The 14403-nt window shown below is 38.8% G+C and overlaps 1 protein-coding gene across 1 annotated transcript in view; it reads left to right on the top strand.

The window, feature by feature from the left end:
* Positions 1 to 14403, top strand: part of DSCAM (DS cell adhesion molecule) — a 1038663-nt gene that overhangs the window by 929837 nt on the left and 94423 nt on the right. Inside the window, exon 21 of the mRNA XM_049874902.1 lies at positions 6834 to 6987. Within this exon, the coding sequence (XP_049730859.1) occupies positions 6834 to 6987 (154 nt within the window). The remainder of the gene's footprint in view (positions 1 to 6833; positions 6988 to 14403) is intronic.

Here is a 14403-nt window from a genome sequence, read left to right as displayed (position 1 = left end):
ATCAGGAAGACATAACCATATTAAATATTTACGCACCCAATGACAGGGCTGCAAGATATATAAATCAAATTTTAACAGAACTGAAAAGCGAGATAGATACCTCCACAATTATAGTAGGAGACTTCAACACACCCCTTTCGGAGAAGGACAGGACATCCAGTAAGAAGCTCAACAGAGACACGGAAGATCTAATTACAACAATCAACCAACTTGACCTCATTGACTTATACAGAACTCTCCACCCAACTGCTGCAAAATATACTTTTTTTTCTAGCGCACATGGAACATTCTCTAGAATAGACCACATATTAGGTCATAAAACAAACCTTTGCAGAGTCCAAAACATCGAAATATTACAAAGCATCTTCTCAGACCACAAGGCAATAAAACTAGAGATCAATAACAGAAGAACGAGGGAAAAGAAATCAAATACTTGGAAAATGAACAATACCCTCCTGAAAAAAGACTGGGTTATAGAAGACATCAAGGAGGGAATAAGGAAATTCATAGAAAGCAACGAGAATGAAAATACTTCCTATCAAAACCTCTGGGACACAGCAAAAGCAGTGCTCAGAGGTCAATTTATATCAATAAATGCACACATACAAAAAGAAGAAAGAGCCAAAATCAGAGAACTGTCCCTACAACTTGAACAAATAGAAAGTGAGCAACAAAAGAATCCATCAGGCACCAGAAGAAAACAAATAATAAAAATTAGAGCTGAACTAAATGAATTAGAGAACAGAAAAACAATTGAAAGAATTAACAAAGCCAAAAGCTGGTTCTTTGAAAAAATTAACAAAATTGATAAACCATTGGCTAGACTGACTAAAGAAATACAGGAAAGGAAACAAATAACCCGAATAAGAAATGAGAAGGACCACATCACAACAGAACCAAATGAAATTAAAAGAATCATTTCAGATTATTATGAAAAATTGTACTCTAACAAATTTGAAAACCTAGAAGAAATGGATGAATTCCTTGAAAAACACTACCTACCTAAACTAACACATTCAGAAGCAGAACAACTAAATAGACCCATAACAAAAAAAGAGATTGAAACGGTAATCAAAAAACTCCCAACAAAAAAAAGTCCTGGCCCGGACGGCTTCACTGCAGAGTTCTACCAAATTTTCAGAGAAGAGTTAACACCACTACTACTAAAGGTATTCCAAAGCATAGAAAATGACGGAATACTACCCAACTCATTCTATGAAGCCACCATCTCCCTGATACCAAAACCAGGTAAAGACATTACAAAAAAAGAAAATTATAGACCTATATCCCTCATGAACATTGATGCAAAAATCCTCAACAAAATTCTAGCCAATAGAATCCAACAACACATCAAAAAAATAATTCACCCTGATCAAGTGGGATTTATACCAGGTATGCAAGGCTGGTTTAATATCAGAAAAACCATTAATGTAATCCATCACATAAATAAAACAAAAGACAAAAACCACATGATCTTATCAATTGATGCAGAAAAGGCATTTGACAAAGTCCAACACCCATTTATGATAAAAACTCTTACCAAAATAGGAATTGAAGGAAAATTCCTCAACATAATAAAGGGCATCTATGCAAAGCCAACAGCCAATATCACTCTAAATGGAGAGAACCTGAAAGCATTTCCCTTGAGAACGGGAACCAGACAAGGATGCCCTTTATCACCGCTCTTATTCAACATCGTGTTGGAAGTCTTAGCCAGGGCAATCAGGCTAGACAAAGAAATAAAAGGTATCCGGATTGGCAAGGAAGAAGTAAAGTTATCACTATTTGCAGATGACATGATTATATACACAGAAAACCCTAAGGAATCCTCCAGAAAACTACTGAAACTAATAGAAGAGTTTGTCAGAGTCTCAGGTTATAAAATAAACATACAAAAATCACTTGGATTCCTCTACATCAACAAAAAGAACACCGAAGAGGAAATAACCAAATCAATACCATTCACAGTAGCCCCCAAGAAGATAAGATACTTAGGAATAAATCTTACCAAGGATGTAAAAGACCTATACAAAGAAAACTACAAAGCTCTACTACAAGAAATTCAAAAGGACATACTTAAGTGGAAAAACATACCTTGCTCATGGATAGGAAGACTTAACATAGTAAAAATGTCTATTCTACCAAAAGCCATCTATACATTTAACGCACTTCCGATCCAAATTCCAATGTCATATTTTAAGGGGATAGAGAAACAAATCACCAATTTCATATGGAAGGGAAAGAAGCCCCAGATAAGCAAAGCACTACTGAAAAAGAAGAAGAAAGTGGGAGGCCTCACCTTACCTGACTTCAGAACCTATTATACAGCCACAGTAGTCAAAACAGCCTGGTATTGGTACAACAACAGACACATAGACCAATGGAACAGAATTGAGAACCCAGACATAGATCCATCCACGTATGAGCAGCTGATATTTGACAAAGGACCAGTGTCAATTAACTGGGGAAAAGACAGCCTTTTTAACAAATGGTGCTGGCATAACTGGATATCCATTTGCAAAAAAATGAAACAGGACCCATACCTCACACCATGCACAAAAACTAACTCCAAGTGGATCAAAGACCTAAACATAAAGACTAAAACGATAAAGATCATGGAAGAAAAAATTGGGACAACCCTAGGAGCCCTAATACAAGGTATAAACAGAATACAAAACATTACCAAAAATGATGAAGAGAAACCCGATAACTGGGAGCTCCTAAAAATCAAACACCTATGCTCATCTAAAGACTTCACCAAAAGAGTAAAAAGACCACCTACAGATTGGGAAAGAACTTTCAGCTATGACATCTCCGACCAGCGCCTGATCTCTAAAATCTACATGATTCTGTCAAAACTCAACCACAAAAAGACAAACAACCCAATCAAGAAGTGGGCAAAGGATATGAACACACATTTCTCTAAAGAAGATATTCAGGCAGCCAACAGATACATGAGAAAATGCTCTCGATCATTAGCCATTAGAGAAATGCAAATTAAAACTACGATGAGATTCCATCTCACACCAGCAAGGCTGGCATTAATCCAAAAAACACAAAATAATAAATGTTGGAGAGGCTGCGGAGAGATTGGAACTCTCATGCACTGCTGGTGGGAATGTAAAATGGTACAACCACTTTGGAAATCTATCTGGCGTTATCTTAAACAGTTAGAAATAGAACTACCATACAACCCAGAAATCCCACTCCTCGGAATATACCCTAGAGATACAAGAGCCTTCATACAAACAGATATATGCACACCCATGTTTATTGCAGCTCTGTTTACAATAGCAAAAAGCTGGAAGCAACCAAGGTGTCCATCAACGGATGAATGGGTAAATAAATTGTGGTATATTCACACAATGGAATACTACGCATCGATAAAGAACAGTGACGAATCTCTGAAACATTTCATAACATGGAGGAACCTGGAAGGCATTATGCTGAGCGAAATGAGTCAGAGGCAAAAGGACAAATATTGTATAAGACCACTATTATAAGATCTTGAGAAATAGTAAACCTGAGATGAACACATACTTTTGTGGTTACGAGGGGGGGAGGGAGGGAGGGTGGGAGAGGGTTTTTTTATTGATTAATCAGTAGATAAGAACTGCTTTAGGTGAAGGGAAAGACAACACTCAATACATGGAAGGTCAGCTCAATTGGACTGGACCAAAAGCAAAGAAGTTTCCGGGATAAAATGAATGCTTCAAAGCTCAGCGGAGCAAGCGCGGGGGTCTGGGGAACATGGTTTGCGGGGACTTCTAAGTCAATTGGCAAAATAATTCTATTATGAAATCATTCTGCATCCCACTTTGAAATGTGGCGTCTGGGGTCTTAAATGCTAACAAGCAGCCATCTAAGATGCAGCAATTGGTCTCAACCCACCTGGAGCAAAGGAAAATGAAGAACACCAAGCCCACATGACAACTAAGAGCCCAAGAGACAGAAAGGGCCACATGAACCAGAGACCTACATCATCCTGAGACCAGAAGAACTAGTTGGTGCCCGGCCACAATCGATGACTGCCCTGACAGGGAGCTCAGCAGAGGACCCCTGAGGGAGCAGGAGAGCAGTGGGATGCAGACCCCAAATTCTCATAAGAAGACCAAACTTAATGGTCTGACTGAGACTGGAGGAATCCCGGCGGTCATGCTCTCCAGACCTTCTGTTGACACAGGACAGGAACCATCCCTGAAGACAACTCATCAGACATGAAAGGGACTGGTCAGCGGGTGGGAGAGAGACGCTGATGAAGAGTGAGCTAATTATATCAGGTGTACACTTGAGATTGTGTTGGCAACTCTTGTCTGGAGGGGGGATGGGAGGATAGAGAGAGAGGGAAGCCGGCAAAATTGTCAAGAAAGGAGAGACTGAAAGGGCTGACTCAAGACGGGGAGAGTAAGTGGGAGTAGGGAGTGAGATGTATGTAAACTTATATGTGACAGACTGATTGGATTTGTAAACGTTCACTTGAAGCTTAATAAAAGTTATTATAAAAAAAAAAAAAAGTAAAAGCAAAGCCAGTGTATATGTATATATGTATGTATATATATACATACACACACACACATATATATACACATCTGTACTTTAAAGATGTTGCTGTCCTGTATTCTTGCTGGTGGTTCTGACAAAGAATCTTCTGCCAGTCTTATCTTTGTTTGTCTGTATGTAACATGTGCTTTCTTTGGCTACTTTTAAGGTTTTCTCTCTATCACTGTTTTTGAGCAATATACCTATAGTGTGACGTGGTGTCGTGTTCTTCATGTTTTCTCTGTGGGGTGGTGGGGAAGGGGCTTCTAAAGGGTCCATAGAGATTCTTGGCTTTATGGGTTTATAGTTTCCATCGCTTTTGAAAAATTTTCACCCATTATTTCATCAAACATTTTTTCTGTCCTCTTTCCAACCCCTCCTTGAATGACTCCAGTTACACATATATTAAGCTGTTTGTTGCAGTTTCGCAGCTCTCTAATGCCCTGTTTTGTTTTGTTTAATTCTCTTCTTTCTCTGTTTCATTTCGGATAGTTTCTAGTACTATGTGTTCATGGTCACTAATATTTTTTTTCCTGCAACATCCAGTCTGCTTTTAATCCCATCCTATTTATTTTTCATCTCCCACATTGTCTTTTTCATCTCTGGAAATGTGATTTGTGTCTTTTTATATCTTTTATGTTTCTACTTAATGTTTTGAACGGATACAGTTATGATAACTGTTATAACGTCCTTGTCTGTTAAACCTAATATCTGAGTCTGTTCTGTGTCAGTTTTCATTTATTTTATCTCTTTATTATGAGTCACGCTTTCCTGTTTCTTTGTATGTCTGGGTTTTCATATATGTGTATATATATATATATATATGTATATATACACACAAACACATATATATAATTACAGATTCACACTTTTAAAGTATTTAATTCAGTGGTTTTTAGTATATTCACAGAGTTGTGCAATTTTAGAACAGTTTAATCACTCCAGGAAGAAACTCCGTATTCCTTAGCATTCACTCCCCATTCTCTCCTCCACTCCCAGTCCCTGGAAACCACTAATTTACCTTCTGTTTCTATAGATTTGCCTATTTTGGACATTTCATATAAAGGGAATTATAAATGTGTATTTTTTGTGGCTTGCCTTCTTGGACTTAGCGTAATGTTTTTAAGGTTCATGCATGTTGTAACATGTATCAATACCTCATTTGCTTCTTATTCCTAAATAATATTCCATGGTATGACTTTGTCGCATTTTGTTTATCGATTCATAAGTTGATGGACGATTGGGTTGTTCATGCCTGGAAAATTTGGATTGGATGTCAGACTTGTGGATTTTATCTTGTTTGATGCTGGATATTTTTATTCCTATAAATAGCCTTAACTTTACTCTGGGATAGAGTTAAATTACTCAGTCACAGTTTGAGCCTTCTGAATCTTGCTTTTAAGATTTTTAGGCAGGATCAGAGCAGTGCTCAATCTAGAGCTAATGATTCCCAACGTCCCATGAATCTTGAAATTTTCTAAACTGGCTGGTGGGAACAGGTGCTATTGCCAGGCCTATATGACTGCCGGGTACTGTTACCTTTGATCCCTTCAGGAGTTCTTTCCCTGCTCTCATGTAATTTCCTCCTGTGTATGTACGGATCATCACTCCACTAAATACCTACGTGGGACTTGGGACTCTGCAGAACATCTCTGGTGTTCTTTCTCTGTGTAGCTTTTTCCTTTTTGGTGTTCTGTCCTACAAGCTTCAACTTCGTCCCCCGTCTTCTCATTTCTATCTGAGATGGAACATGGACCCCATCCCAGAGGAAGTGCTGGGCTCCTCCTGGGTTTCCCTCTCTGTGCTGTGGCCTAGAAATGCTCTAAAAAGTGTAAGCTGTATTTGCAGGACTGACCTCATTTGTTTCCTGTCTTTCAAGCATCACTGCTAATGTGCAACACCTTTCAAATTGTTGTTTCATATTATATTTGATGTTTTCCTTGGTTGTTTCACATGAGAAAGTAAATATGGTTCTATTTCCATCTTGAGTGAAAACCAAAGTGTTGTCACCAGTAATTGAAAGGGTTACATGATTCACTGATTAAATTATTCATTCATGGCTCCCAAAGCTGCTACGCAGAAAAATGTAAACTATGGCTTATCTAAAGTCACTATTAATTTTTTCTTTTCACTCTACAACTCTGGTCTTTTTGAAGAGGATTGGTGGTACCTTTTATTTGTTATACCAGATAAGGTTTTGGGGGCAGTAACATGTTAATAACCATTTCTTTAGGAAACCTGTCTTGTGCCATTTACATCATTGAATTTGGGAATATTTATGTCTTCTCTCACAGGTTATCAGCGAGTTTGAAGCCTCCCCTGACTCATTTTCCTACAGAATTCCTAACCTGAGTCGGAATCGTCAGTACAGCGTCTGGGTGGTGGCCGTGACTTCAGCTGGGAGAGGCAACAGCAGTGATATCATCACAGTGGAGCCATTAGCTAAAGGTGCGCTGCAGTAGTAAGGCCCTCATTTCCCATGGCAATTTGACTGTTTTTTATTTAACAGCAAATATTATCACATTTCAGCCCCAAAATAGGACTGCTGCTAACCAGCACTGTGCTTTTGTACAAATCAGAAAAGGTCTCCCATATAAATGAACACAGCACTAGGGCGAGTGGCTTTGCATCTGAAAGTGTCTTTGCAAAAACCAGGAAAAGGAACTCCCACTCACCCCTTTGGGCAGGTGAACATCACTACATAGCAGCCTCCCAAGGAAGGTCTACTTTTATCAAAGTCATATATCACACTTATTAAAAAGAAATGTGTGTTTTTTGGTCTGTGGAATTTGGCATGTTACAAATATAAGAAAACCATTGACTGTTCTTCTAATGATATAGTATTATATCATTATATTATATTTCTTTTATACCATATAGTACATTATATTATACTGATACTATAAACAAAGACCTTAAGTAACCGTAGGAAGATGGAGTCACCAAAGAACCAAAACTTCCTAAAAGTGAATATTCCACTTTTCCATTTAGATCTTAGAATGACCCTAACAGCCCACCTAGGCACAGAATATTCTTATTGTACTTCTGATCATTACTGCCATCCAATTTTTCCAAAATTAGTACTTCGTGAGTAAAATTTCTTGTATCACAATTCCAGGCTAGGAGGAGATGCCCCTGATTTTGGAGTGCACAGTATTGGCAATTTGTTACTAATATGATTTCTAGGGATGGGAAAAAGGAAATGAACATTCCAAGATGCCAAATTTATTCCCAAGAGCTCCTAACCACATGCTTATTAATGCACTGGCTAAGAAGTGCTGTTGTTGTTAGGTGCTGTCCAGTCAGTTCTAACTCTTAGCAACCCTATATACAAGAGAACGAAACACTACCTGGTCCTGTGCTATCCCCACAACCATTGTTATGCTTAAGCCCATTGTTGCAGCCACTGTGTCAATCCGTTTTGTGGGATGTCATCCTCTTTTTTGCTGACCGTCGACTTTACCAAGCACGATATCCTTCTCCAGGGACTGGTCCCTCCTGATAACATGTCCAAAGTTGCTAAGAAATAGGCAGCATAAAATAATAAGGGGAAAGTAGGAAATCCATTAGGAGGCCACTGCAGTCACCCGGCATGGCTTGGACTAACATGGTAGCAATGAGATTGAAAAAGTGGATTGGTCTAAGATAAGTTTTGGATGTAGGACTGATGGAACTTGATGGTAAATGGGATATGGAGGTGGGTAGAGGGAGATAGCAAGAATTAGCCCAGAAATCTAGCACGAATTATTGTAGGTGGAGGTGTCATGACTGTGACAGAAGCAGATTTTGAAGCAGGTGAGAGAAGATCAAGAGTTGAAATTCAGATGTGTTAAATCTGAGGTGACTGAAAACTATCAATGTGGAAATGTCTGTGCAGTTGGGGCAAGTTCTGGCACTGAAGGACTTTAACTGGAGGTAGAAATGTGAGAGTGGTCAACATTTAGATGCCTGCAAAGCCCCAGATGTGAATGAGGTCACCTGGGAGACAGGATGGAGGTGCATGACATGAAGTACAGGTCTGAACTCTGAGTAACATCAGCTTGCATAGCTGAGAGAGAGGAGGAGGTGGTGACCAAGTAAAAGGTGTAAGGACGGAAAGGAAGGAGAAAAATCAGGAGGGTGTTATGTCATGAATTAAAAACAGATGCTTCAAAAAGAAAGAGGTGGTCTACTGGGGCAGCAAGTGAAACAAGACTGAAAAATGTCATTTTGTTTGATTACACAGAGAACCTCATTTACCACTGTGAGAGCTAGACTGGGTGAATGGGAGATGAGGAAGGAGGTGATTAACAGAAAGTTCTTTAAACATATATCTTTTAGAAGAAGTGTAAAGAAAGAGAAGAAACCAGAGGGAGGGGAGGGTCCAAGAAAAGGTTCTGATTTTTTTTTTTTTAATATGTCTGCTATCACAAGATGTGTTTATTGTAATGGGAAGAATCCAATAGAGAGAAGGGGAAGAGGGAGAGAGATTGATAGTACAGGAGAAAGAGCAGATGAGCAGAGGAGTAAGGTTTGGAGGAGGTGGGGGGGTTATCTAAGTACCTGTGAAAGGAAGAAGTGCCCCTCCTCCACTGGGGACAACAAGGAAGGAAGACAGGGCAGATGCTGGCAGGCTTATAGATTTGGTGGCAGGAAGTGCAGGATTCCCAGCAGTGTCTTCCATTTTCTCGGTCAAGTACTTGGCAGTTTGGGGATGGTGAGGGGAGGATCAGAAGTTTGAGGAGAGGAGGGACAATAAGGAAGTCGTAATTGCAGGGAAGCCAGAGAAGAGAGAGATTTACTAAAGAAGTAGTGAGACTGGCAGAGAATGCTGAGAGTCCAGTTGAAGTTGAAGATCATACATATACCAGTTGGCGCTGAGTCAATTCCAATTCGTAGCAACCCTGTAAGACAGCGTAGAACAACCCTATAGGGTTTCCAAGACTATGAGTCTTTATGAAAGCAGATTGCCATGTCTTTCTCCCACAGAGTGGCTGGTGAATTCGAACAGCCAACCTTTTGGTTAGTAGCTGAGTGTTTAACCAGTGTACCACCAGGTCCCCTTCATACACATACCCAAAAACATACACATGCAGTGGTCCTCAAATGCTCCGTTGCATGGATTTTTTCAGAAACGTTCAGCTTCTCATGTTCAAATGGGGTTCACTCAGAGTTAGGGTTGATCTAGATGGGTTTTCTGGATAGGAGCTGAGCTAGGGAATACATCAGAAATGGAGAAATCATTCAGTCTAGCAGGCATGACCCAGAAGCCCCAGATACCGACTGGCCATTAAGGTGGAAAGGTCCATGCAAAAGGGATGGGAACACCCCCAGGCAGAAAAGGATGTTGTGGGTTATTTTGTGTCATTTAGCAACCAAGGCAGGCTGGCAGTGGTACAAATCGGTTGATAGGTAGCAGGGTTCAAAATCCAGACTTAGTTTCAAGAAGAGGTCTTTTGTGGAGAGAATGACAGAATGGAAGCATGGACTACATCCTAAAGAAACCCCATCTGGGGAATTGTAGTAGGCACAAAGTATTGCCAAGAGAAGTACAGACATCAAAATAGGTGTCCACATTGCAGGTGGGCTACAGAGTTCCTCGTCAGAGTCACCTGGTGTTCTTAAAAGATAGGCTTGAGTCCACCAAGGATCCAGTGGATGAACAGTGCAAAGGTGGGAAATCTGCATTTTTAACAAAAATTTCAGGTGCCTCTCTTGCCTGCTCCAGTTTGAGAGCTGCAAGTGCAGTGTGTTCCATTGCTTAGTATCGAAATATTTGGCTAGGGCCTTTAAATTCCAACTACCTCAAAAGGAAGTTAGTTCTAGAAATGTGTGATGGTTTTGAAGATGGAAGTAGTTTTAGTCAGTGTTTTTTAAATTGCTGATGGGAAATCATTAATAAGGCCCAGAATTAATATAAGGGTTATAGCCAGCATTTTAAGGAACTAAAATGGAGTGAAATAGAATAGAGTGGAATACGCTAGACCAAAAAAAGGAAAAAAAAAAATAAAATATACATGTTTTTACTTACACACAGACAGACAAATATCTATGTGGCTTCCGAGTTTTGATGTAAAAGGTATTTCTTATGGCGGGGCTTCTGCATAAAAGTTTGAATGCCCTGACTCTAGGTGAATTTTCTTAATCTCCCCCATTTTACTGTTGAAAATATTCCCCATCATATAAAAGGATGGTCTGAAAAGTCTGAAAGGGAAAATGTCAAAAGCTACCGATGCCAGAAATATAACACTAACCTGAACTAGGGTCTCTTTCATTATCATGATAGAAAATCAGAAATGTTGATAGCTGATAAAGTGTCCTTGCCTTAGAATACTCCACTTAGTGATAAAATGAAGTACAGTCCCTGAGCCACCTCTGAAGAACCTGCCCTAAGGATTGTCCAAGAGTAAAACTCAGACTTTGGAAAATTTAAATTAAAGAGATATTTATTGAGAGTACAAAAACTTAAGCTGGAGAAGCAGTGAATCCTACACAGTAAGATAGACTGCTCCACCTATGCACAAGTGACAAGAATTTATAAAGGCAAAAACCACAAGAATATGAGGTACATATAAAGCTATCTTCACTGGCTGGCATTGCTGCCAGCAGCTAGGGTGCAGAGAAGCACAACTAAAACACTTCTGACTGGTTGACATTGCTGCAGGCAGATAGAGTGCAGAAAAGTATAGCTAAAACAGTTCTGATTGGTTGACACTTGGGTTAGTTAGAACAAAGGTGTGGAAAATTACAAGTGTGGCAAGGAAGGTAGAGGGGTTATCTTCTGAGAATTGGCTGGCCACAAAATTGCTTGTGGGTACTACTGATTCCTGGACCATAGGAGAATAATCTATTAGTACGTCTTAGTTTGCAAAGTCTGTGAGGGGAAGTTCTACAGAGAGCTCACATATAGGTTAATATGGAGTCACTCTTGCCACCTTGTCATGAGTCCAGGCTAGACGAAGGGCCCATTTTTGGATTGTTCCCTTTACCATTCCCTCCTTTGGATCAAGAATTTTTTTTCAAAAATTCATTATCATCATATGGGTCTTCTTCATGGACTTACTTTCCTTGATTGCCCATTAGGATAGGCTTTTAAGACTCCAGATGCTATCCTTAAGAAAGTGGCAGGGATTGTTGTTGTTGGTAGGTGCCATCGAACAGGTTCCAACTCATAGCGACCCTATGCACAACAGAATGAAACACTGCCTGGTCCTGAGCCATCCTTACAATTGTTGTTATGCTTGAGCTCGTTGTTGCAGCCACTGTGTCACTCCACCTCATTGAGGGTCTTCCTCTTTTCCGCTGACCCTGTACTCTGCCAAGCATGATATCCTTCTTTGGATATGTTGTCAGGACTGATCCCTCCTGACAACATGTCCAAAGTATGTAAGACAGAGTCTCGCCATCCTTGCATCTAAGGAGCGTTCTGGTTGTACTTCTTCCAAGAGAGATTTGTTCGTTCTTTTGGCAGTCTGTGGTATATTCAGCATTCTTCGCCAGCACCACAGTTCGAAGACATCAATTCTTCATTCTTCCTTATTCATTGTCCAGCTTTCACATGCATATGATGCAATTGAAAATACCATGGCTTGGGTCAGGCACACCTTAGTCTTCAAGGTGACATCTTTGCTTTTCAACACTTTGAAGAGGTCCTTTGCAGCAGATTTACCCCATGCAATGTGTCTTTTGATTTCTTGACTGCTGCTTCCATGGCTGTTGATAGTGGATCCAAGTAAAATGAAATACTTGACAACTTCAATCTTTTCTCCATTTATCATAATGTTGCTTATTGATCCAGTTGTGAGGATTTTTGTTTTCTTTATGTTGAGATGCAGTCCATACTGAAGGCTGTGGTCTTTGATCTTCATTAGTAATTGCTTCAAGTCCTCTTCACTTTCAGCAAGCAAGGTTGTGTCATCTGCATAATGCAGGTTGTTAATGAGTTTTCCTCCCATCCTGATGCCCTGTTCTTCAATTAGTCCTGCTTCTTGTACCTGAAGCTGTGTTAACAATCCAAGGGGATACTATAATCTGAGACATATGTCTTGCTTAAAGCTGATCTTCAAGTTGGTGATAGAGAGAGGTATAGAATGGTAGTTCAGTATGGAAGAAGCTAATGGATTTGAATTTTCATGTACAGCTCTTGGAATGGGTTGAAAGATCCAGTATTTAGTCAGATTACCAACACTGGCTACTGACTGAGATAACCTTACAAAAGCATTGTTTTCCCATGTGTTAATAGAGATTATTGAGAGCAGAAAAATAAGGCCTAGGAAGGACTGCATAATGTTAGGATAGTAACTAGGACACAGTAATGGATAATAAATCAATGACTAGCATTAAAGTCAAGGAGTTTATGTTCACAAGGAAAAACTAAAATGTTAAAGCAAGGTATAATACCAAAACAATGCAACAGGACAAAAAAAAAAAAAAACAATGATTTTGAGTATGAAGCAAATTGCAACAATGTCAATAGTCTGCATGGAAACAAACAATAGTAAAACTTGTTTAGATAAAGTCCACCTTGGTTAGGAACCGTGTGTTATACAAGCCTATTCTAGAAGTCTTGGGAAAAGCTGCCCATTCCCGATGTCTTCTGCTTCTGATCTCGAGGTTGTTGAAATTTGAATTTGAGTACTTCCTAGGGTTGGACAGTTTAGGTGGAGACGGGGAGAGCACAGTCTTCTTCAGCTGAGAGAGGTGGATCCAGGTCTTGAGCTGCTGTAATTTGACAGCACAAAGGCTTATAGGAAGGACTAAGTATAGTCCTTTCCAGCAAGGCTTGAGAGAATTTTTCAATTGATGTCTTTTCTAATAAACATAGTCTCTAGATTGAATAGAAGGTAATTTAGATACATCTGACTTTTGAGTGTCACATACCTCTTTAACCTGTGAAGAATACTTTTTCAAACAAAATTAAGTATGGCAGATGTGGCATTTTATAAAAATAGAAATGATGAAAAACAGTCCAAGGTAAAGTAGTAGCAATAAACCTTAAGAGAAAAACTAATTATCTGTAAAATCAGTAAAGGGAGGAACAGGATCGTTAAAATTCAATATTAACAGTCAGTAATGGCATAAGTGCCTTTTCGTGTAGTAGTAAGATTCATCGAGGGCCATTCTAATTTAAGAGCTATTTCTCTCATTATAATTATCTCAGCATTCATCTTTTGGAGTCAACAGGTGGAATTATTTAATGTATTCTGAGTGTATTTAGATAGAACTTTGACATGTGCTATATATAACATCTTTTAATCCATAGGATAGTTTGTAGCCAACATAATGTTATTAGTTATTGAAATAACTGATCTTTATATTAAAAGAGAGAAAGGGAAATAATTTCCATATCTGTAAATTAGAACACTGAATATTAGCAATATTCCTATAATAATTTTATAGTAATTCTTTTAGTTTACCCAGTTTGATATGGTTAATTTCAATTCTACGCAATTTCGGATAAGTAGCAGTCTGAAAACCCTGTTAGTTTCTACATGACAGTCCTGAAAATCTTAATTTAGTCCAGCTGTATCCATATTCAAAATTAAGTCCTCTCGTGAGTCTGATATAGTTATTTTGGTTAAAATATTTTAGTCAAGCATTTTTAGTGAATTAGCAAAGTAGAATTTACCTGCAAATGACAGAGTTAAAGATGGCCATGGTTAACTTATAATAATAATTACCAAAAGTGAAGGACCTGGTGGGAATTACGGGGTAAGGTAAAGCCAATAAAAATCTTTAGGTAATGTAACAATAAGCCTTATTTTTAAAGAGCTTCATATACAACATATAATAACCTTGAGGTATAATATTAAATAGGATATACAAAGAATATATTAAGATTATCAAATCTCTAAACATTAGATTATTAATAAAAATTACAAGGTA

The sequence above is a fragment of the Elephas maximus genome, chromosome 2, assembly GCF_024166365.1.
Source record: "Elephas maximus indicus isolate mEleMax1 chromosome 2, mEleMax1 primary haplotype, whole genome shotgun sequence".
In the NCBI taxonomy this organism is placed as follows: Eukaryota; Metazoa; Chordata; class Mammalia; order Proboscidea; family Elephantidae; genus Elephas; species Elephas maximus.
Note: the sequence above shows the minus strand (reverse complement) of the source record. Positions and strands in the feature narration are given on the sequence as shown.